The sequence below is a fragment of the Micrasema longulum genome, unplaced genomic scaffold (assembly GCF_059751315.1).
Source record: "Micrasema longulum isolate JH-2025_06_02 unplaced genomic scaffold, ASM5975131v1 h1tg000773l, whole genome shotgun sequence".
Classification (NCBI taxonomy): Eukaryota; Metazoa; Arthropoda; class Insecta; order Trichoptera; family Brachycentridae; genus Micrasema; species Micrasema longulum.
In genome coordinates, this window is record NW_028277967.1 from 20,988 (window position 1) to 46,750 (window position 25,763).

General features: G+C 31.7%; 1 protein-coding gene across 1 annotated transcript in view; it reads right to left on the reverse strand.

Moving 5' to 3' along the window:
* Window positions 1-21,034, reverse strand: part of LOC148279062 (uncharacterized) — a 36,726-nt gene extending 15,692 nt beyond the window's left edge. The window contains exon 1 of the mRNA XM_088230497.1: window positions 20,931-21,034. Within this exon, the coding sequence (XP_088086623.1) occupies window positions 20,931-20,945 (15 nt within the window). The 5' untranslated portion in view covers window positions 20,946-21,034. The remainder of the gene's footprint in view (window positions 1-20,930) is intronic.
* Between the last annotated feature and the right edge of the window lie 4,729 nt (window positions 21,035-25,763).

The following is a 25,763-nucleotide window of genomic DNA, read 5'->3' on the forward strand; positions in this document are numbered from 1 at the left end:
CTTTTGCGTTTGCTCGTTTGAAATATTACGAATTACTATAAAATGATAAATTTTATGAATGTTTCGACACAAAAATTTTGAAAATGAATTCGTTTCAAATTTAGTACACTCAAACGTCCGGTTCCGTTTCGAGAGACACCGGCGTAAAAAAAATAATTTGGTAATGTATCCAAAATAAAACAAGTTTATTGGATTATAATTCTACTTTATTTTTTATAAAATATACAAAGAAATTGTGACGCGTTTCGTCTTGTTAGGACATTTTCAAACAAAAAAACTCTCCTATAATCCAATAAACTTGTTTTATTTTGGATACATTACCAAATTAAATATGGAATTCTACCAATTGTCTGCATACACAATAAGTAAAAAAAATTGGCGTAACATGAACACAAATGTAATAGAAGTTACAAGGTTAGGTTCTGTGTCAAAATTCTAAGAATAATCTAACATGTTTATTTAATACATATCCTATATATATTTAAATAAATTATAAATGCATTTTAGTACAGTTTAAATTCGTTTATAAAATAAATAATAATATCTTAATATAAATAATGTTTTTTTTTATAATAAATACTAACCAACTAGTTCGTCGGTACTAAATGAAATTCCCACACTTTTTTGAAAAAAGCATCCAATTTCATTTGCTTCGATTGTTACTTCCTTTCTTGCAGAATCATAGCATAAACTACAAATATTTTAATCTTCTTTTAATTTTAATAATAAAAAAAACATATATTCATGTATTTTTATTTTTCTTAAAAATAAAATGAAAACCAACTCAGAAATAATTTCACACAAACAATAGGCTGCTCGCGTACACGGTAATAGAATAAAACCACGTGTAAAAGTGTGTCTGCTATTAGAATCGCGGCGCCTACTGTCACCTGGTGTCGGCCAAACCGGGGAATCCCACGCCGGCAGCAACCGTCCTAATTGTAAATGAGCGTAAATCGAACCGGCGCAAAACGACGTTTACGCGTATTCGGAGATTTTTGCTATATGTATAATAAATTGGGTGTTTTAACATAAGTTGTGTCCTTTGTTACAAATTTACAAATGAGCTTTGCCGTTCAATTAAACGCCCTCTTATCGCGTGTACGAAAACATTTTTCATATTTAATTTTCCATAGCACTGAAATTCCTCATTGTTTACGTTTTTCGAGTCATCTTGCCGTAAAACGGCTTTCATAATGAAGGTTGGATCAAAAAATATACTGAATATTTGGATTGATACTTTTAGTAAGTAATTGTGAGAGCCTATTATTTTCCTAGACTGGCACACATGTTTATAAATAATCACTAACCGACAATGATTTTGTTACGTGAACTATTTTCACTAATTCTAAAGGAATTTTCTGCCAAATCAGAATGTGTCCGTCACTCTTTGTTTTTCTTAGTTTAAAAAAAAAAAATCTCCCAAATTGACATATCTCGCTCTTCATAGATATTTAATTTACAGAATTTCTATTTTTTGTAGCTTAAAAAAATATATATCTTTAACCGTGCACTTTTATGTAACAGCGTATTGGTGAAGATAAATCTGATTTTGGACAATAATTGGGCAACTCGAGGTTTCTCGACAATGATTCATTGAACGTAGTTATGCAGAAAGCAGCCAGGCCACAATTTCTAAAAAAATAGATATTTGTGTTATCGGGTGCAGTAAGGTCAATTCTATGTTCTGCTAAAACAGCCAGCCAAAAAACTGGAATAATTCGCTTCTGAAAATAGCGTTCATCACAAAAACGGCATGTTTCAATTATTTAGAAAAACTGTTATTTTTTTAAACGCCTTCACGAAACAGCTTTATTTGTGAAACTGTAACTGTTATTGTAATTTTTATAAAAAAAACGAAATGCCCACCTTTAGTGTGATCGGCGATTTTTAAGATTATTTCAGGGCAAAAATGACGGACGCCAGCTGACGTCTCGCGGCTTTTGGTTTACGACTTTTTGACGAAAAACCGGACCGCATTGATGTCCAATACCGTATTCACCGGACTTGACCCCTTGTGACTTCGAAACTTAGAAACAAATACAATTATTGATATTTTTGCATCCTTTTAAAAAATATTTTCTATTAAAAAGGTCTTGCAACTTGAATTATAAAAATAATTATAAAAATTAAAAGTTCGCACAGAGGCACTTCTTACATGTTGGTCGTCCAAAATCTTTCAATCTTCTAACAAAGGAACTACAAAACAGTAAATCACTGGTACAGTTAAAAGTAGGTTTGAGGTCTTGGATTAGCATGGAAGGAACACACTCTTTAAAAAAAAAACATGTTTTTGTAATATCAGCATATGTTTTGGTTTTCTTTTTCTTTTATTTTCTTTTCATGGTCATGTCATACCATATTTATATGCTATAAACTTTTTAATAATTAAAAAAGGAATGGCCCACGCTCAGACGCTGAAGACTTTGTGGGCATTTTTTCCAATTTATGTTATAGCTTAATTTTAAGATGTATTTTTCCAAAGTGTATTTTTGTAATTATATTTCTATGTAAATAATATATTTATTTGTACTTTTACACTGTTTGTGTTCTTTTTTTTATACGGAATAATGTTCCCTCACTGGGGTGTCCCGTGCCGAGGGAAACATTTTACAAAATGTGAAACATGCCTAAGATTAGCTATTTAACAATATTAACAAACAAAATAATATCAATAAAAAAAACGTAAATAAACCAATTAACCTAATTAAAATTAACATAATAAACAATAAATAACAAAAATATTCATAAAAAAAAAACAATTTAAATAGACTGATTTAAAAAAATTCATAAACGGTGCATACATTTTACATATTTGTCTTGATCCACTCATCGATCCGTGCGCAACCCACCTCCACTATCTATTTCTTATTAGCAATTTTATATTGTGAGAACTTACTAATTGTCCTTATGGATAATGGAAGTAGATTGTACACTTTAACCGAGTAGTAGGTCAATCCTCTTTGACCGAAGGTTGTAATTATTTTTTTATATTTTTGCAGCATCAGGGTGGAGTGTCTAGTAACTCTTGTATTTGTAACGGAAGGTAGAGAATAATGTTTACGTGCGTATAGTAACAATGTATGGAATTTTTTATATATAACTTTTATTTTATTGGTTGGTTGGGAGAAATTTACATTAAGCAATAAGCCCGCTAATGTAAAATTAACATTATACACAAAATGTAAAATAAATTGGTGCTGGCTGGTTTATTTGCTTTTTTATAAATACCAAACTTGATACAGTGATTTGCTCAAATAATGTACATGTGTGTTCATATTCAGTAAATTTTCTCATCATTACAATTATTTCTGAACAAATATTTAAGTGTTTCAGCTCGTTTAGAAATATAATAAAACATTAAGGCACGGATTCTTTTAGAGCATTAGCCTACTTAGAAAAATTCAATTAAATGTTACAATTAGCCAACTGGAAAATGAATCAAGGATCCAATTTGAGCAATTTGAATAAATTCTTAAAACAATATCATGAATTGATTGTTGATGATGTGGCGCCTCCGTCATAGACAATCCTCAAGGACCTACCGAGGAGCGAAACCACATAAGCGAACGCAGCTCGTCAAGTTACCAGCCTGCGGTTCGATGCCCAGCCGGAAGTAGAGGGAGACAAGAACAAAGGCTATAAAAAGCGCGAAGTTCAAGGCCCGTTCTTCTCTCCTTGTCCGAAATTCAACTGCAGTGCTTCCTCACATAAAATTAGTCTTCTATAAAACACGCGTTAGAAGTAAATTTGAGTTAAGTTAGATTTTATTGAATGTCTAATAAAATATCTTTGTATTACACGCCAGTTTCTTATAAAATAAATAGTGTTATCCATGTAAGTAAGCCGTTCTTATTTCTTGTGTGATAAAATATATTTATATGAATCCTTTTCCCCGCCACCTTCTGAAAAGAACGTAGTAGGGTGTTGAGCGAGAGGTCATAAGGCACCGACGGGACCGATTGCAGGCTCCAACAGGGGCGCGAGGCCCCGAACGGATGGATGCGGGTAAAAAGGAAGATAGCCTAATCCTACCTCACGCACACGCCTGTGAGTACAAACAGCGTGTAAAGAGGGACCCCAACAGGTAAGCAAAACGCAATACACCCACAATGACAATGAAAGACTGATTGAACGCATTAACAAAGCTGGGAAAATATTGCTTATTATAATGTTAATTTCTTTTTGCAATATTTTTAAACATTATGTGAATTTTCGATAAATGAATTGTAATCCTGTACCGTGGGATGAAAACGATTTAATAGCAACACTCACATACAAAACAAAATAATATATTATTAAAAAAATAGGAGTTGATTATTTTTGCCTTGCTTATCATGTACAAGGCTCATATCGTCGGGCCAATGCCAAAATCGCGAATCTACATTTTTCCTATTTTGAGTTTAATATACCGCGTTTTAAATTTATTTCAACAGAGATAGAAAATCTTAATCGTCGTGATGCTGATCCTAAGCTCTTTTGAGTAATGAGTTTGCTGACCACTGTCCCAGTATGAAACAGTCAGCGATAGTGGTATAATTGATTTAAAAGTGTATAAATTACAACATGAATTTGCCGATTATTCGCACGCAGCGACTTGCAAATCAATACAGTGATGATTTAGATTTATTTTATACCACGCCGCTGATGATCAAGTCCTGTGTTTTGAAAAAGAATTAACAATTTAAAATTCAAATATGATTAGTTCGTTACTTTTGCTTTTTACTCTTGTGTGTATACTTGTTTTTTAAATTTAAATTTATTTCAACGGAGAGGGAAAACATTTTTGAGAAGGTAATATGGAAGTCTAGGCATTTACAGGGCTTATGACCTGTCACTGGCTGGTTTAAGTGGCCACTTTACAGACTGTGTAACATTCACCATTCTGCCCGTGTTTGAACATCCATATTTCCTCAACTCTTCTATCTGTTGACTTTTGTGAAGTAAAAGAGCTGAAAACTTTATCACGCGGGTGAGATTCATCCGGCTGAACCAAATCGCCTACTAGGCAACGCCTGAAAACAATTTTTAATTTTGTCTACTTCTTCTTTTACCAGGTCGTTAATTCAACAATGTTTGATTATGTCTAAATGCTTGCAGACTGGCTGGATTTTCTCCTCAGGGAGTTATTCATTATACTCAAATATTTTTATTTGCAGAATGGTGAATGTTACACAGTATGTAAAAAAGCACCAAGCCAAAATTTTGCTGTTTTGACTTAATGATGCGATTATACTGTTGAAAAAATACTCTACTATCTGCACAATCGCACCGAGTCCTAGCTACACTACAAGTCGAGATGTTTTCTTTAATAAGTTAGTTTAGAGACTAAAAGGAATGTGTATTTGACTACACATTTTTATCGACTGTTGCGCGGTAGATCGATAATTCTGAGATTATGATGAGCATTGTTTTGTATGCTCCTGATAATTACCTAAGACAGCGTCAGCATAGATTGTTTCATATTCCAATATTCAGGACCAATTTGCCTGTTGGAAGGGCTACTGCTATGCTGAACAACATCGCTCTGGAAATTGATCTGTTCCATGTATCCGAAGGGGTTTTCCGGAGCAGGATTCTCCTACTACTTTGACATGAATCTCTTTCATGTATTTTTTTCTTTTTTATAGTATGTACGTATTGAATATATGTTTGTAATGTATATGTTATATTTGAAATAAATGAATTGAATATAAAATAAATCCGTTCGGGGAAAAAACACCGAAGGACAAGGGACGCCGTACTGGTGGGCTATCAATAACAATATTTCCGATGTATTCAGCGGAGCTTATGGAACAGTACTGACTTGAGAAAAGGTGAGATTGTTGGTCGGCGATATGATATCCTGGAGATGTCTAGTAAGTGACGTCAACATGATTCACTCAGGGGCAAACGTGGCCATTATTATTTTCTGTCTTTTCTCTTTTTACTAATTAATTTATTATTATTATTATTATTTTATTTTATTTTATTATTTTACATATTTATTACAGCAATATACAAGTAATTATTTATACAACAAATTAATTCAGTAGTAAAAGTAAGCAAACATATTTTTTATTTTTGCTGTTGGTTCATTTAAACTGCCTAACTAGGGATAGCTTCCCCGTTCTAAGGCAGTAAATTATGTATTTTATAATGATATTTAAAAGTATTTACAGTTTTATCATAATGTGTGCTTTTTCAGTCTTAAAGGTAAACAATGAATATCCAGAGAAAACATAAATAATACTAAAATCTCTATATCCTAAGTCCCAAGTCATTACTAGTAAAACAAGCAACCAGCTTACGTCCTTCTACATCGGACGACAAATTCTCTGACTCCCTCCGACCAATATGGATTAAGAATGCAGTCAACACCTTCCTCAGCCTGGCAATCCTACCACATTTCTACGAAACTGGGATAAGGTTATATACCCTCGGGCCTATATAATATTGCTGCCTTTGAGCCAAAAAAGTATTGACTCCTCTCTGTAGAATCAGATCCTTATTGGAGTGTTTAGTATTATGAACATGACAAACCCTTGCGTATTTTTCTTACTCAAATTACGTCAAATAAAAAAAATAAAAAATTAAAGACTGTTCTCACAGCGGGTTATATGTTACTAGAGTTGCCGAATTCGGTACGAAAGTTATTAAAAGATAATTGATGACACTAACCAAGATAGCTTTAATGATCGTATTTACTATTAGAACCTTACTTAATTACCTTCACACAGATAATATTCTCAAATTAGGTAAAGCGTAGATTGCAAAAACTGTGCTGTAATTATGTGAACTAAAAACCCTATTGCACAAGTTGGTAGTTAGCAGGTTCGGTAATCTGAGGCGAACTGTGACTTCGCTAGGTTAGCTTGAGTCAGTCGGTAATTCGCAGAATGATCAAGGACAAAAAATATATACCATGGAGTATTTATTTATTTATTTATTAACGGACATGAATGACCAGAATCTTATGCGGATTGCGAAGGTTAAAGATCTAGGCATCACTTTTGTGAGTTCCCTGACATTTCATGATCAGATCGAAACAGTTTGTAGTAGTTCATTGAAGATGTTAGGATTCGTCTTGCGTACTGCCAGGGTTTTTGGTAGTACACGAGTACTGAGAATTCTTTATAACTCGTTGGTGCGAAGTAGACTCGAGAGTGGCTCGATGATTTGGGGACCGTGTGAGTTGAAGTACTCATAACAAGTACAGTAGAAAAATTTCTTCGGTTTCTCTACACGAGGGAGTGCGGATATTATCCATGGTTTTATCCCACTGAGTTCCTCCAAGGTATGCTTGGTTACAGCAGTTTGAAGACTAGAAGGAATGTGTATTTAACAACGCGCTTCTTTCGATTGTTGCGCGGTATTATTGACAACCCTGAAATTATGCGGAGCATTAGCTTTTATGTTCCTGATAATTACCTTAGACAGCGTCAGCATAGACTGTTTCACATTCCAATATACAAGACCAACCTGCCAATGGTTATGCCTGTTGGAAGGGCTATCTCTATGTTGAACTATATCACTTTGGACATTGACATTTTTCACGTCTCTGAGGGAGTTTTTCGTTACAAGATTCTCTTACTTTTTTAACATATTATTCTTTGGATATTATGTATGCTTATGTGTTTTTTTTAAATATACTTAGGTAATTAGTTTTACCTAATTATTTCTATATGTATGAATTAAGATATTTCATTTTGTAATGTACATATATATGAATAAATAAATAATAAATGATAATTGTCAATTGGGTTGGCCGATATTTTTTTTTTCTCCGAATTTTGAAATGAAAGTGGCCTGAAAAGTTGCCTTTTAGATTACTCGGAATGCAAAAAATATTTAAAAAATATTTGATAGTATTTTTCATCTGTATATTATATCGAGGCGGTATACTTAACTTCTGTACTATATGTATCTACCTCGGTATGTTCTACCTATTTGTTATCTCGACATCATGTGATCGAAAGAAACCAATGAATGACCGCAACAATTTAGTCCGCGTTCCTTACGCCATTAGCATTAAAAATAGTTCTCATTTATATTTTAAATAGGCTTCTGCCACACTAGGGCTTTGCATCATTTTGGAACAATTTAATAGTAATAAATTCAAGTTTCCTCTCAAACATAACCATAATACACGCTTCACGTCTAATGATGGCTTGGTAGTACCAAAAGTATGTAATAAATATGGAAATAGAACTCTCAAATATTTGGTACCTAGAATTTTTAATTTATTACCAAAAGAACTTAAATTTAACTCACATTGTAACAAGAGCAAAATAAGAGAGTAGCTACTCGATCAAGAGTTTATATATGAATAGTAGCTTAGGTGTAAGTATTTTAATTTTTCATATATTTTCTTGTATTTAAAAAATTAATTTATATATTATTATTTGTATAAACATGTTTATTCTGATCTTTCCGGCTGTTAATTTTTATCTGTTATTCATTGTTTTTATAAATGTAAATAATATTTTTAAGTCAGTATAAATATAATCTTCACCAACAAGCTACAAAAAGTGGCTTGGTGGGATTTTAGTTTTAGTAAAAATATAACAAGTGATTTTTTTTTTTAAATTTTAAATTTTTTAAATGCTATTAAATAAAAAAAAATAAAAATTCTAATATAGAGTAAATTTATTATTTATATATGTAGTTTGAACCGTCGGCGTCGTCGCTTTATTGCAGTATAATTTAGTGAATACATTTTTCATAGTTTTTATTCATATTCATTTAACTAGTAGCTCAATCACAAATAACTATCGACGTGCTAATAAGCGACGTGATAACAATTTCTCACCACGATTGTTTATCGTATTCGCGATCACAATGCAACATACGTGAACACTTAATATTAAATGTCAAAATATTAACGTTTCGCTACGTATAATCCTGCTGCGCAATCACATATTTGAATTTCACCGGTGTAAAAATCGAAAATATTCCAAAACTGCTGATTTTATTCATTTATTTATTATTTATCTATCATGCTGTTTTTTGCATTTAGCCGGTGGTTGGCGAGCCAAATGTCAAGAAAAGCAGTCACCATAATAATTCTATTTTTTTTATTTTTTTTGTATTAGATACTCCTTACTATTTTGCAAATGCCAAATATTGTATATTTTTAATGTAAACGCCGATTTTTAACAGTGAACTGTATTTATTTACGAGGAAAACAAAAATAAACCGACTCGAGCGTTGACTTAGAGATTACACAAGCGTTGACTTAAGACCACGATAACTTAAGGATGTTCATTATTGTTCATTGTGATCGCTCAAATGCTTGGCATGTTTTTCAGCACATTGATAGTTATTTGTGATTGAGCTACTGTACATCTGTTTGTATTTGAAATAAATAAAATAAAATAAAATACTATCAAACGATTAATGACTCATTTGACGAAGCTATTATCCACAATTGTTGAGTTGACATCACGCGCTGAACCACACAGCCACGAAGCGTCAAATTAAAATTTATGGACAGTAATTTTACGCTCGCCTCAGTTGGACACCTGCGTGATTAAGAGTAATTATAGCTTATATCGCTCGCTTTCTGCTCTGGGAAGTGAACCCGGGACCTCCGCTCTTTGACACCAGTCGCGAGTTACGACACCTAACCACAAGACTGCGGTGTTCGGGGGCGCGTGTGAATATGCACCGATTGCATACAAATGAGGCGTGTTTATTTTAATAATATTTCGAGTATGTCCAAATATGCTGGTATGTTTAAATATCCACATTTCCTCAACTCTTCCATCTGTTGACTTTTGTGAAGTAAAATAGCTGAAACCATATAATAAACTAGTCGTCGAGTGATTAACGTGTCTGAAATCACTTTTGTACTTATTATCGATTTTTAAAACTTTTTTTAAAGCCAATCAACAGGCTTTAGTTATCCCTAACAAATTGGAATTAATAAATAATAATTAATCTAAACATTCTTAAAATCTACTTAAATTAACGAAGCGTATAATTAACAAAAGGTATGCATATAGAATAACCTAGGCGGAAATGGCAAGTGCGACATCGCGAGTCAGGAGAGACAACACCGCTTGCTTCTAAAATGCCTGCCCTTGCTGTAGGAACACATCGACAGTACCGTTTAGTGAGATTTCGTTCACTGTTCTAAGGATCCTTGGCAGAGGGGAAAAGATCCGATGTTAGCTTTACAATTTTCCACAGCAAAGACAGGATTGGTACGCTAGTTGCGGCGAGGTACATTAAAGTTTATCTGAGCAAGGATATCAAAGGCATAATATACAGTTGGATATTAATTTGTGCAAGAATATCAAACCAGCCAAAATCCTTCTGAATTCTAAAGTAAAGATATGAAAGTACTCTAGACGATCATAATAGTTGAAAATGAAAGTATTTGATCCGATTCTAAATATTAACGATTTAAAATTTTACGTTGCACCAATTCAATCCGCGTTATATGAATATTATAATTAGGAGACCATATTATAGAATCAAATTCAAGCAAACTACGAACAAATAATTTACACAATGTAATTGCAATTTTTGGACCATTGAATGGCTTAGATATTCGCAAAATAAATCCACAGATTTTGACGCTTTCTTTGAAATATGGTCAATGTGAGGGTTGAAATTAAGTGTGTTATCAAAAAGTATCCCAACATCTCGAATTGTCTCGACGTTCATTAAAATTGTAGCAGATCGTCTACATTGGGCATTGTAGGGTTAAAACATGAATATATAAAAGGAAAAATAAACATAACACGATAAATATATCAACATAAATGTATGTCAGCATAAAAGATATAAAAAAGTCGGTATATTATGAACATAAAATGAGTTAACATCAGATCATTAGCATAAGTAGCTTTTGCAAATTAATCGTTAATCGTTACAGTAGAACATCTAAAAATATTTATAAAGAGATGATCTGAATTCACAGAGACTCGAGTCAAAAATGTCGAGATGAGAGGTACATTCATTTCCTAGTCTGTGTTTGCATATATCCATGTTTTAACCGTACAATGCCCCATGTAGACGATCTGATACATATCGTTAATGGGTGTAAAAAAAGAGATTTCTAAAATGTTTATTACTCGGTGACAAGTGTATAAATAGGTACTAGCCATTATTATTTATTTTCAAAAGTCGTCTATTTACAGGTAAGCTATAAAAAAATATCATATATTTGTACCTACATAGAAGGTACATAATATAATGTAAGTAATATATACTATAAAATGATATTTTTCTAAAGTTATGTGTGATACAACAACTCGCATCCATGAAATCAACTCAAACGACGTAATTTCGTGATATATTTTATTATATATGTAGATATATTTTCCATTACTTTAATACAGTACGCATTAAAAAATAAATAAAAAATAGGACTATGAATTCAGACGATATTAGGTATTCAATTGAAATGTCAACTGACCGAATCGTTCTAGAAATGAATAGTGCTAAAAACGGCGGCGTCGAGCGCCATATGTTCTGCAATATGACGCATGAAAGTAATTATGGTCTTATGTCAAAAGTACCATCTCAAAGAAAAATAGCCCTTAAGAAATAATGTTTTAAATACTGATTTCCAAATCAAGAATCTTCAAATAATTTCTGTAATCTGCAAGTTTAATCTAGGAGAAAAAACCCGCATTACATTCAAAATATAGTATACTTATTTGTATGAAAAAATAAGCTGGATGGCTAGTTTCTTGGCTCACCGCAGGCGCTGGGCGCGCTTTATTAATATTAATATTTATATCAGGATAAAAACACAAACGGTGGAAATGATTCAATTTAAATATTAATTATTTATTTTATAAATTATAACAGGGATGGAGAATACCTCAAATAAGGGAATATGGAAGTCAAGGCATTTACAAGACTTATGACCTGTCATTGGCTGGTTTAAGTGGCCACTTTACACACAGTGTAACATTCACCATTTTGCCTATGTTTGAACATCCATATTTCTTCAGTTCTTCCATTTGTTGATTTTAGTGAAGTTAAAGAGCTGAAACCTTTATTGTTGTGAAGAGATTCATCTGACTGAATTATTTCACATACTAGGCAACGCCTGAAAAACAATTTTTCAATTTTTAAACTTCTTCTTGGACCAGTTGGTTTCATTACAATATTTGAGTTTGTCCAAATGTTCGTAGACAAAAGACTGGATTTCACCCCCTCGGGAGTCATTGAGATTAACTTATTAAAGCGGCCACTTAAACCAGCCAATGACAGGTCATAAGCCCTGTAAATGCCTTGACTTCCATATTCCCTAATTTAAGGTATTCTCCATCCCTGTTATAATTTGTTAATTTTAATGACTCCCGAGGGGGTGAAATCCAGTCTTTTGTGTACGAACATTTGGACAAACTCAAATATTGTAATTATTTAAATGTTTTTCTGTAAATAAAGTTACAGTAAATCATTATTACGGTCAGTCAAATATAATGGTAAGCTGCGCATAATCGCTTCTATACACGGTTCGCCCCTGCGGTATTCTACTGAAAGATTTGGTAGACTACGGTATTTTTACAACTGTACTCAAAACACAAGTGAACGCTGTTCTTCTACAAAACTACTGCGCGTATAGCTCTATGGTCTACACGTAATAAATCACTCCAGAGTAATAGATTAATGTTTAACGAGATTATGTTATGTTTCTCGGGTCTAGAAGATGTCTGCGGTGAACGGAATAGTGAGGTTACTTACAGGTATAATAGTGTGCAGGTATAATGAAAGTAGACAGATCGAGAGACAGGAAAATCGTGCAGATTTGAGACATTATGAGGTTATTTTGTAACGCTTTATAATATATAATAGTCGCTTCTGTTGCAAATTTACAGACATTGTATCATTACATTAATTTATTTTGTTCGTACCTTTAATGATACATACAAAAAAAGTTGTATTTAAGGTGATTCCAAACGAAAATATGCAACTAATTATTCATAGATGGCGCTTTTATATTTTTTTTATTGAAAAATGCCATTTATACGTTCATTTTCAATGGAAATTTTACAAAACTTGGTGTGCTATAAATATGATAAGTCAATTTTTATTTTGTACACCATTTTGTAAAACGGAGCTAAATTATATTGATATAGTTTTTCTTACAATCAATAAAGTGTAAAGTTTCCGCAAACCACGTTTTATAAAATGTCCAATGAAAATAAACGTAAAAATTGCATTTTTCAATAAAAAAACATAAAAGCGCCATCATTGAATAATTAGTTTCATATTTTCGTTAAGAATCACGTTAAGTTATTTTATATTGGCAATTCTTGATGGAATTCGATTGTAACAATGTTCTGAGTACGTCCAAATGTTTGCAGACTGGCCTGGAAGTTATTTATAGTAAAATTTATTGCAACAGAGAGGGAGAACGTTTTTGAGAGGGGAATATGGAAGTCTAGGATGACCTAAGATGACCTAGGATGGTCTAAGAGTGAGGTCGACAGCCGTATACATCAAGCCAGACTTGCATTTAATAAAAGGTCAAAAATAATTGAATCAAATAATATAGACCCAAAATTAAGAATACTCCTAATTAAGACCTATGCATGGAGTATCTTGATGTATGGCTGCGAGATATGGTGCCTATCCGAAAGAGATAAACGGAGACTAGAGGCTTTTGAGATGTGGTCCTATAGAAGACTACTAGGAATTTTCTGGAGAGACCACATTACAAATGAGGAGGTTCTCCAAAGAATCGAAGGTGGAAGGCACCTGCTCAGGACCTTGTCCGAAAGGCGAGCGAGATGGATCGGCCATGTAATACGTCAAGAAGGCCTCCTGCATGTCATAATGGAGGGGATGACCGAGGGGACAAATTCTAGGAGACGCCCACGCCGAGAGTACCCGGAGGACCTATTAAAGGACGTGCGCTGCTCATCATATGTTGACTTTAAAAGAGCCGCAAAAGACAGGGAGGAATGAAGGAGAAGAATGCATGTAATTGCTGCCAGCCAATCCCAGGATTGAGACCAGAGAAGAAGAAGGATGACCTGTCATTGGCTGGTTTAAGTGGCCACATTACACACTGTGTAACATCAACCATTCTGCCAATGTTGAAACATCTACATTTCCTCAACTCTTCCATCTGTCGACGTTTGTAAAGTAAACGAGCTGAAACCTTTATCATGGGGGTGAGATTCATCCGACTGAAACAATTCACCTACTAGGCAACGCCAACGCCTGAAAATATTTTTCTAATTTTTATGTTTTTTTTTTTACATTAGTTAATTCTTGATCATAAGCTCTGTAAATGCCTAGAATGCCACGTTCTTACACCTTCTTCTTAATGGAAAAATATTTACGACAATAGATAAGTTTTTTCACATAGTGTCACTTTATAATTCTCACAAATAATTTCTCTTATAAACCATTGTATCACATCCAAATTCGTTTGTTAAAATGTTCTCAAGTCTCCTAGTGTTTTTGCTTGAAAACACACTAAAGCAATGATAAAATATAATGAATTAAATCTTTTACACGTCTATGATAATATTTACATAGTAAAAACGTGTGATTAGCACGCAATTATTCAACAAGTAAATGAACAATAGAACCAATGTACCATTCAGTTTGCAGGAATTAGAAATAAATATATTGACCCAAAAAAAAATAATAACTTTTTATCATTGAGTATACACATAGGCCTTTTTTTGGTGTACATAGCACAAAGATTTTTTACAGACGTAAACACACATATATACACGGTTTTTTCGGGTCAGACTGTGAAACTTCAGAGGAACATTCCTCATGTCAAGCTTTAAAAAAAATCCAAATAAAATTTTTCCAAAGTGTCATTTAAAAAAAATTAAAAAATAACGATCTTAAAATGGAAAAAAATCTTAAATTTCTTGGACTAGCAGTCTTTTCACAAACCCCTACCTCTCTAAGGGATGCTTGTCCGAAAAATTAAAGATTTACGCCATTTTGAAATCATATATATATTTTTTTTAATGACTTTTTGGATAAAATTTATGAGGACTTTTTAAAAAGTTTACCATGCGGAATGTTCCTCTGAAGTTTCGCGGTCTGGCCTTGAAAAACCCTGTACAATAGATTAAACATAATAGATTTGTTGCAACAGTAGGAAAACATTTTTGAGAATCGAATATGGAAGTCTAGACATTCACAGGGCATTTGACCTGTCGTTGGCTGGTTTAAGTGACCACTTTACACACTATGTAAAATTCAACATTATGCTTATGTTTAAACATTCACATTTCCTCAACGCTTTCCTCTATTGACTTTTGTGAAAAACAAGAGACAATTCGAGTCTAGAAAAAGAGTCGAGTTTGACGATTTTTGCAAATGTCAAACTCGATTCTTCTAAACAACAGGGGTGCACTTCATACATGAATGCGATTTTCAAAAATGTATTGAATGTCAGTTGATATTATTTTAGTATTACCTAAAATCCAGAAAAAATAAATATATGGGTAGAAATTATAAGGAATGTTAGGAAAGAATCTGATTGGGATCCATAAAAAACGAATGTTGTTTGTAAACATTTAAAAACACAAAAAAAACTTATTTTAAACACAAAAAAAAACAACATCCTTCCATTTTTTTTGTATTTGCATTCTCGTTGAATGTAACCCTGGTAGGTCGATGAAAAAAAGATTTGTGCTTCCAACTTTTTTTTTGCAGTTTCGATTGAAAATCTAAATATTTACGAACACGCGCAACGCAAAGATTTACATTTCAGACAGGTGTTACCGTTTTGTAGCAACAATTCACGAACAGTGTATACTTGTAATGCCGTATTAAACAGACTTTATGAACTCGGCAATAGTTATTCCCACGTATCTGATATATTAAGTGTAGGGTATTGATCCTATAGAACAAACCTTTTGAACTTTTTCAAAGATGGTGAATAGTAATTATTTATTCATGCATTTCATAATATATACAGTTTTTTGTTCACTTTGCCCAGCTGTATGAAACAGTACTTATGATTTTTTTTTGTATTACTGTAGAGTGTTTTATTATTTAAACTTTCTACTGAATACGCTGTGTAATTATTAGGTTATTTTTCAAAATATAAATCTTGTATAATTTTTAGGTTTATTTTTTTTCTATAAATCTTGGGTATAAGGAAATTTATGTTTTAAAAAAATATATTAAGCCAAATATGTTAGTATTATAAATCTTTGCAAAAGGCAGATTTGCCGTTTACGTTAATAAAATAAAATAAAATAAAATAAAATAAAATAAAATAAAATAAAATAAAATAAAATAAAATAAAATAAAATAAAATAAAATAAAATAAAATAAAATAAAATAAAATAAAATAAAATAAAATAAAATAAAATAAAATAAAATAAAATAAAATAAAATAAAATAAAATAAAATAAAATAAAATAAAATAAAATAAAATAAAATAAAATAAAATAAAATAAAATAAAATAAAATAAAATAAAATAAAATAAAATAAAATAAAATAAAATAAAATAAAATAAAATAAGATAAAATAAGATAAATTAAAATAAAATAAAATTAAATTAAATTTCGTTGAAAACCGCACTAAAATCGGTTAAGCCGTTAAGTAGAAGATCAGTGACATCACACGTACTAAAGAATTTTATTTTTTTCTATTTTTGCTAGAGCTACTGTAAGTACTTCTAATGTCTGATTAAAATATCGCATTTTAGCATTTATCCTAATCACTCCTTAATATTTAAACTAAAACGTTCACCGACGGAATAAATCTTCAAGAGGTTATTGAAGGTTTTGTATATTATGTGCAATAAGAACGGATAATCTGTCTTGTAGTTTTATTGACTACCTAATTTATATAATGAGAACTTATTTTTATTTTATATTGCATTTTTTATTCTAAATTTAATTAAATATTTGTACGAAATATTTACATATTTTTGTACTGCAATATTTGTAATATTTTGGTGAATAAACGTTATATTACGGCACATCTGAAATGTTAATGTGGGAAAGAAATGAAATAAAGACAGCTTCCAAAGAATTGATTTTTACCTGTGAAATTGTTTTTCAAAAATTTTAAAGATTCAGAAGTATTAATTTATTTTGTTCATTAACGCCCAAAAGGCAATTACAAAAAATAAAAATGAAATAGATGCTAACATACTAAATAATAAACACAGAGTATACATAAAAAATATGTGAAATTAGTTAAAAAGGATATAATAAAAAAATTAACAAAGTAAAAAAAAACAATAATTACAAAGGTATGCAAGAAAAAACAGTAAGCATTTAAACAAAAAATGCAGAGATAAAAATTCTGTAAAGCAAACAATAAATCTCTTCGCAACAATAAAGGTTTCAGCTCTTTAACTTAACTAAAATCAACAAATGGAGGAATTGATGAAATATGGATGTTCAAACATAGGCAAAATGGTGAATGTTACACAGTGTGTAAAGTGGCCACTTAAACCAGCCAATGACACGTCATAAGCCCTGTAAATGCCTAGACTTCCATATTAAATGTTTTGATTTAAGGTAATTTATAAACAAATACGTTTATTTCTATTTTTATATATCTTTAGCTTTTTAATATTTTTTTTCTATTGAATATGTTCAGTAATTTGAATTATAAAAATTAAACTTTTTTTTATTTTATTGGTTGGTTGGAAGAAATTGCCATTTGGCAATAAGCCCGCCAATGTTCAAATAACATTATGTACAAAAAGTTAAATAAATAAAAAACAAAAATAAATAAATAATAAACAACCTATAAATAAATAAATACTCTGTGCAAATATCACGAACAGCTTTGGCAGCATTATTTTTTCAATTGAACGCGAACAGAAGGTGTCAAAATGCTTACTTTCGCCTAGTTAACATTCCATTTTGAGGGCTTGTAATCAAATAAAATAATACATAAAACTTAAAAGCGAACCACTTATTTTGACCCTCAAAATATGGCTACCTAAGAGAACTATGCATTCCAGATGAACTAGCTGACAGGCGTATCACGCTTAGATCAGCCACGTCTACTGTGAGCGGAAAAGTTATTATACCTCTACGAAAACAGCGCACTAAATTCAGTGAACGCGCATTTGCGCGCCTTGGCATGGAAGCTCTCCCAGCAGAGGTGCGAGGCTGTGAGATGAAGTGTTGTTTCGGAAAAAGCTTAAAACTCACTTGTTCTCTAAATTATTTGAATAAATCCGTAGCATGTGATAAAAAAATAATTGTTTTAATTAAATTACAAATTTAAAATCTTCAATTAAATTTATTTACATATTACAACTGAGATGAATAACATTTTAGAGAAGGTAATATAGAAGTCGAGACATCTACAGGGCTTATGACCTGCCATTGGCTGGTTTAAATTGCCACTTTACACACTGTGTAACATTCACCATTCTTCCCATATTTTAACAGATGTTCATAAATAGATATGTTTATAAATATATTCCTTCAATTCTTCATATGTTGATGTTTGCGAAGCGCTGGAACCTTTATTTATGCGGGTGAGATTCATCTGATTGAATTATTTCACCTATATACTAGGCAACGCCTGAAAAAAATATTTTTTCAATTTCTATACTTCTACATCAGAGGATAGAATAGATGCCTTCGAGAAGTGGTGTTGGCGTCATACTGGAAGAACTTAACATAAAAGTTCGCCTATTGGCCATATGCTGCCAACGTATGCTGCAGTTCTTCAGTCATATAGCTAGACGTGACCAAAAAAATCCGGAGAAAATAATAATCACGAGAAGTGTGCCAGGACGAAGAAGCAGAGGCAGAGCTGCAGCTCGATGGATCGACCAGGTGAAAACCACCTCACTGGCGACCCTATATAGAGCTGTGGAGAGGGCGCAGAGCCGTGAAGAGTAAAGACGCTTTGTCAATGGAATGGCTGGTGAGAGTACCAATGATTACGACCCTCAGAACTAAAGAACGACAGAGAAGAAGATACTTCTACACAGTGTGTAAAATAGCCACTTAAACCAGCCAATGACAGGTCATAAGCCCTGTAGATGCCTCGACTTCTATAATACCTTCTCTAAAATGTTCTTCATCTCTGTTTTAGTATGTTAATATTAACAGCTCCCCGGGGAGTTGAATCCGGTCCTTGTCTACAAAAATTTGGACAAACTCAAAATATTGTTTATAAATTTATTTATATATGGAATCACTATGCGCCCTTGAGGATTTCTATTACGAAAATGGCGCTGTTTAAGTTATCCATAATAATAATTCTGATTCAGTATGCGAGAGGTAAACTCAGGTAACTCTCAATTTGATGAAATAAATTTATTACTTTGTCTTTAAGAAATTAACTGACAAGCCGGTTTCGCGGTTTAGAGGGTTTTATTATTTTACTATTATATTTTCTAAATGCAGACAATCTGTAGAATTCCATATTAAATTTGATTTGGTATCTTTAATAAAATAAGTTTATTGTATTATAATTTTACTTTATTTTTTAAAATATACAAAGGGAATATTGCGACGCATTTCCTCTTGTTAGGACATTTTCAAACAAACGAAACGCGTCACAATATACCTTTATATAAGAATTATAATCTAATAAACTTGTTTTATTAAAGATACCAAATTTTATATTTTCTGTTCATGTACGAGTATGTATCCTCTTAAATACAAAAAAAATCGTCCTCTATTACGAAGTAAATAGCATTAACTCCTATTTTTTTAATAACATAGAAAAATTACATTTTTGTATTTATTGTGACTTCACACCATATTAGAGGCAAAAGATAGTAAAAAAAGCAGTACTAAGAGAATGAAAAAGAAAAACTCTAAATAATATGTTTTAGAAAAAAAAAAGCTACAACTTATAAGTACCCACTTATTTTTGTTTTACACAAAATAAAAAAATAGAGTTAGTTATTTCATGAAAAAAAAACTATTGTTTATGTATGGACACCTTTTTAACATTTTATTATTTAAAAAACATTGACTAATATAATTGATTGATTGATTAATTGATTTAAAAAAGTCGGCCTGTGGTGAAGGTCAGTGCATTAGCTTACCACGCAAGTGGTCTTGGGTTCGATTCCCGATACATATTTATTTAAAAACGTGTTTTTAAACTAGAATATTTCATAGTCATGGACGGGCACCTAAAGCGCAAGACTGATCATTTTACCTTCACGTAACAAATAAAATGATCAAGGTACGCTGTGATTAGTGTACCAATGCAGTGTCTTATGTACCGTAAGGTGCGAAAAGGGACATTATGTTGATATTTTTTTTTATTCTTATCATAGATGAAATTCTTTGGATTTACTGTTTTTTTCACATACAACATTTGATGTTGTACCTACCATAAAGGTATTTGTGGTACACAAATGTATTTTAAATTTGACAATTTAAAAAGTCTAAAAATTAAGAAAAAAACATTATTGTATCATGAACACTTAAAAATTAATGAACTTTAGAAAACAAATTTGCTTTAAAGCCTCTCGCTGTTTATATAGCAGATGTTTAAAGCATAAAGCTTCATGTTTAAATTTTCAATTTAGAACACATAAAAATTCAAGTACTTAAAGAAATAAATTTACTTAAAAGCTTATCGTTGAAAAATACCAGACGTTTAAAGTCTAAAAAAACACTAATTTGTCTTTCCTAATTGGGTTTTTGGGGATAAAAAAGTTTACCTCTGGCATACAGAAGTGAAATGGAAATGGTATAATTCTGACACTTAAGAAAAAATAGAATCACAAAATAAAAAAAACAATAATTAAAAAAAGCTTAAAATTTTTGACGAGTTGATGAATAATGGAATGCCTGAAAGTATGAAAGATGAAAGGAAATTTATAAGTTGAAAAAAAAAGTTTGTTGTTATAATGAAGATTGATTAACAAATATACTGTAGTTAATATACAAATGTTATATTAACTTTTTAAAAAAATAAATATATTGAGAAAATTAAACGGCATTTTTATCGGTGTTTGTCATACATTTTTAAAAAATAAATGAAAACAACTCACCTTACAAGACGACATCACAGTATTAATATTCCTGTTTTATTTTTAAAAAACACAGCTAACACTTCTGGAAATAAAAAAAAACCGTGTCACTACTAAACAATAAAATACACTTTAATTTATTTATTTTAAAACGAACAAACAAAAGGTTTCAATAATATGAAAATATACTGAATTAATAAAAAAGAAGAAAGAATAAAAAAGCATCCCAAATTGTGAAATCATTATTTAAAAAAAACAGAATCAACACCGATTTAAAAAATATTTTTTAAAGTGTAAAAAATACTTAATTTTAGATAATCGAATAAATTGAAAATGTTAAAGCTAATATTTTTTTCGCTACAAATAGTTTAAAATTTCAGCTTAAGTAGTGAATGCAAGAGTTATCCGAATCGAATGTTTGTTTTAAATCAACCGATTATATTTGAATTAACTATTATTTTTTAAATATTATAATATGTATGACCGACCTTCTTCGCAATAGCGTTAAGACTGATTCGAAACAAGATTTAGCGTTCTTATATACCCCGAGATGCGCATTCTCTCGAGACTGTTTCGGGCCAATCAGAGCGCTTCCCGCTTTTTTGTACGCATGCGTGCGACGGAAAATTCGACGGATTTTTTCCGAAAAAATAAACTGTCAAAGTTTTGACATTTTCACCCATTATCATAATTATTTTCATCCATTCATTCATTATTCCATGTTAGAGCATACGGTGTCCACAAAGACCCTCCTAGCATCTCCGTCGGCTGCCAGCTCCTGTGCATTTTCCAAAGTCAGGTTTGCGTCCCGTAGTTCTGACACGAACTGTCGAAGAGCAGTGAGCAGTGGACGTCCAGGACGTCGAGAACCTGATGCCTTGTAAAGTAGGCAAGCGTGGTTAGGGCTCTCAGGAGGCATCCGCAGCACTTGGCCAAGCCAACCCTATCGCCCCCGCTTAGGGACAGTTGCCACCGGAGTTTGCTGCGTCCGTTCTCTTATTATTTCATTGCTCACAAAGTCTAACCACGTCACACCCAAGATTTTTCTGAGACACCTATTCTCAAAACTCAGAATTTTGATGTTTTGGGCCCTAAAGGGTTGCCACGATTCCCTAATGTAGAGGAGAATAGTTGTTATACAGGCGTTATATGGGTGGCATTTGGTTTTCACTGATTATTTTATTTCCATTTATGTTTTCATTTATATTTATATAATATACCATATGGTAAAACTCACCCTTTATTCAGAAGACAGGCTCGTCACAGATATGGGCTCATATAAGATATGTGTACATTTGTTTTTTCTGAACTTAAGTTCAGTGTAGCGGGAAATTGGATACACTTTTTTTTCTTACGCCCGGTAAAAATTAGACCATTTAATTGCACGATGAATTTTTTCTAAAACTACTAAAAAATGAACTTCTCGTCTTAGACCTAAATTTGTTGCAACAGAGAGGGAAAACAATTTTGAGAAGGGAATATGGAAGTCTAGGCATTTACAGGGCTTATGACCTGTTATTGGCCGGTTTAAGTGGCCACTTTACATACTGTGTAACATTAATTATTTTGCCAATATTTAAACATCTATATTCCTTTAATTCTTTCACATGTTGATGTTTGTGAAGTTGGGAGTCCCCAAGGAGTTGAATCCAGTCCTTGTCTACAAAAATTTGGACAAACTCAAAATATTGTTGAATTATATAATTTATACATGTTTTTTTTCCATAAAGAAATAGCTCCTGTAAATGAATAAACTTCCGTATTTCTTGCTCGAAAATTTTTCCCCTCTCTGTTGCAATATATTAAAATCTCAGTAGCTCACTAGGAAATGAAATTCAGCCTCGTCTACGAACATTTGGACATGCAATAAATACGGTATTTTTGTATTTTGATCTTCTGATTTTTTTCACATTTTGTTAACGGCATAAACGGTTGAATAAATAAATTAATAAATAAATAATTATGCGGAATCAAACTGCGTGGGATTTTAACTACATTCCTACATGCAAATAAAAATATGTTTACTGACAAAAAAATTGGCTGTCTTTAGATGATTAGCGCTCAGTGAAGCCTGTCGAAATTCCCACACCTTTCCATCATCATTTAATTGATATTTAATCAAATCTATGCGTTTATTTATATCAATTCGTGAATCCATTATATTCCAAAAAAATAAGTTGATTAGCTATATTGCAATTCTTTATTTCAGAAATAATACATATTAAAACAAGTTTAGAGATAGTCATAAAATAAGTATAGCCATATAAAATCTAATGTTGTTGATTGGTCAAAGGTTTCAGGTCTTCAATTTTAACAAAAATCAACCGATGGAAAAATTATAAATGTTTAAACATATTTATTTATTTATTTAACTTTTTGTACATAATGTTATTTGTACATTGGCGGGCTTATTGCTAAATGGCAATTTCTTCCAACCAACCAATAAAATAAAAGTTTTATTTTTATAATTCAAGTTACAGAACATATTCAATAGAAAAAAAAAGATTAAAAATTTTAAGATATATAAAAATAGAAATAAACGTATTTGTTTATAAATTACCTTAAATCGAAACTATTACTCAATGGGAGAAAGGAAAAAAGAGGAAAGAGGAAAAAGGAAAGGAGGAGAGATTAAGGAAGAGAAAGGAGATGTTTCTTCAGACGTGATTTAAACAGAGATAATGTGGTAACATCTTTGATGGTGGATGGGAGATGATTCCACAGTCGAGCCGCATGGACACTATATGAGTTAGAGAAGAAAGAGGAATTGTGTATGGGTATTAAGAGAGTGCCTTGAGAATGAGAACGAAGAGGTAAACCATGAACTGATAAGCGTTGAAATTTTTCACACAGGTATATAGGAGCGTTAGGACTATGAAGTACATTGAACAGAAGTGAGAGGGAGTGATAGTCTCTCCGCTGTCTAATTTTGAGCCATTTCAGTTGCCTACGATAATCAGAAATGTGGTCATATTTCCTAAGACCAAAAATGTACCTTATGCATGTATTCTGAAGTCGTTCAAGTTTATCGAGTTGCTCACAGCTTAAATCAGTCATGGAAACATCAGCGTAATCTAGAATGGGTAGTAGTAATGCTTGTACAAGAGTGCATTTAGTACTAATGGGTAAGAATTTTTGCAACTTTCTAAGTGAGTGTAGACTGAAAAATATTTTGCGGCTTAATTCATTAGTATGAGCTCGCCAGCAGAGATGTTCATCCATTAGTACTCCTAGATTTTTTTTAAACATAGGCAGAATAGTGAATACACAGTGAGTAAAGTGGCCTCTTAAGAGGCATCATACTCTTAAAATCTTACATCTGTTGATTTTAGTGAAGCTAAGGAGCTGAAACCTTTGCTGTTGCGAAGATATTCATCCGAAATAATCATTTCACATGCTCATAAGCTCAGGTACGGCAGTGCCTCCGAAATGTTTACCTAAGAATCCACTTGTCAAATTTACTTTGCCAAAGAGCCTGGAGCCTATGGGAATGCCTGAAAATCTCAAGGCACTGCAGGGTGGATCCATTCACCCCTGTTCAAGCGATGGGTGGAAATGCCGAGACCGCCATAAAGATATTTTATTTTATTTTATTTTATTAGGGAAATCAACAGTTCTACATACATGTTTTTAGTAAACAAACAGATATAGTGTATAAACTCAGAACTAATAACAGATTTCCACATAGTATACAAAGTTAGTATAGAAAATATATTACATTTCAAATAAATACATCCAATTTATACAAATCAAAATGTTATTTTCATGTAATCAATAATCAAAGATTTTTTAAATATTAATTTTAAGAACATTAAGTTACTGTAAATTGGGCGGGATAAGGACAAAAATGCTTGAAGAGAGGATAAGGAGGGGAGGGGAGATGTAAATATTTATTATTATAATGTCTACTAAGTTACATAATACATTTTTAGTGTAAATTTTAAATCTGACAGAGTGATGTTTGTGTAATCTATATTTTTAAATTTTGTATTGTACATTGAAAAAGTCCTACGAAAAAAAGCATTTTTAACATACGATGTTTTACTTATTGGTACATGAAACAGGTGGTACCGTCTACAAATCCTGGCTGGCACATGTATTGTATACTCGTAATATAAGAGAATTTATTGTATTTTATCTTATTTATCCAAAAAATCATTTAATTATTATTTGATTTTTATTATTATTTTTTTATTCTTTTCTTACAAGTTGATTACTTTTATTCATTTTTGTTTTGTACTTTTGTTTAGAAAGTATTTACCTATTAAAATTGTTATACATGTATATTTTTTTTATTTTATAAATTTATTGCATAAAATAAGTACAGGGAATTTTTCAAATTTTTTTCAAAAGAAATATTAGCGTTCTAATAATTTAACTTAATATTTTAATTTTTCTGGCCATTTTCAACGAGTTGTAAATAACTCACTATTAGAAAATGGAAATCAAGTTGGAGTAGAGTGGGGTTCGAACCTCGGACCTCTGATCCGTGAGTCCAACACACTAGCCACGGGATATAACAGGGAATCTATATAAAATTAATGAATAGAAAATGAAAACGGAGTGTTCTCTGTTTAGGATAGTCTCCATCTAACATGGCTTAGCCAGTTCTAAGATGAAGATTTTTTATCTTTTAAGGCATAAATAGTTCTATTCTTGTATAACAATAACATAAAAAAAAACTAAAACTACTTAATTATAAATGCCTAGCTAATCAAATGTAAGAAATTAAAAATCGTTATTATAGAAATATAAAGAATACATATGTGCCAAGAATACATGTTACTTAAACAAATCGTCATTCCCTTTCCGCACCTAATGGTGAATAGGGCACTGCATTAGTACACCAATCGC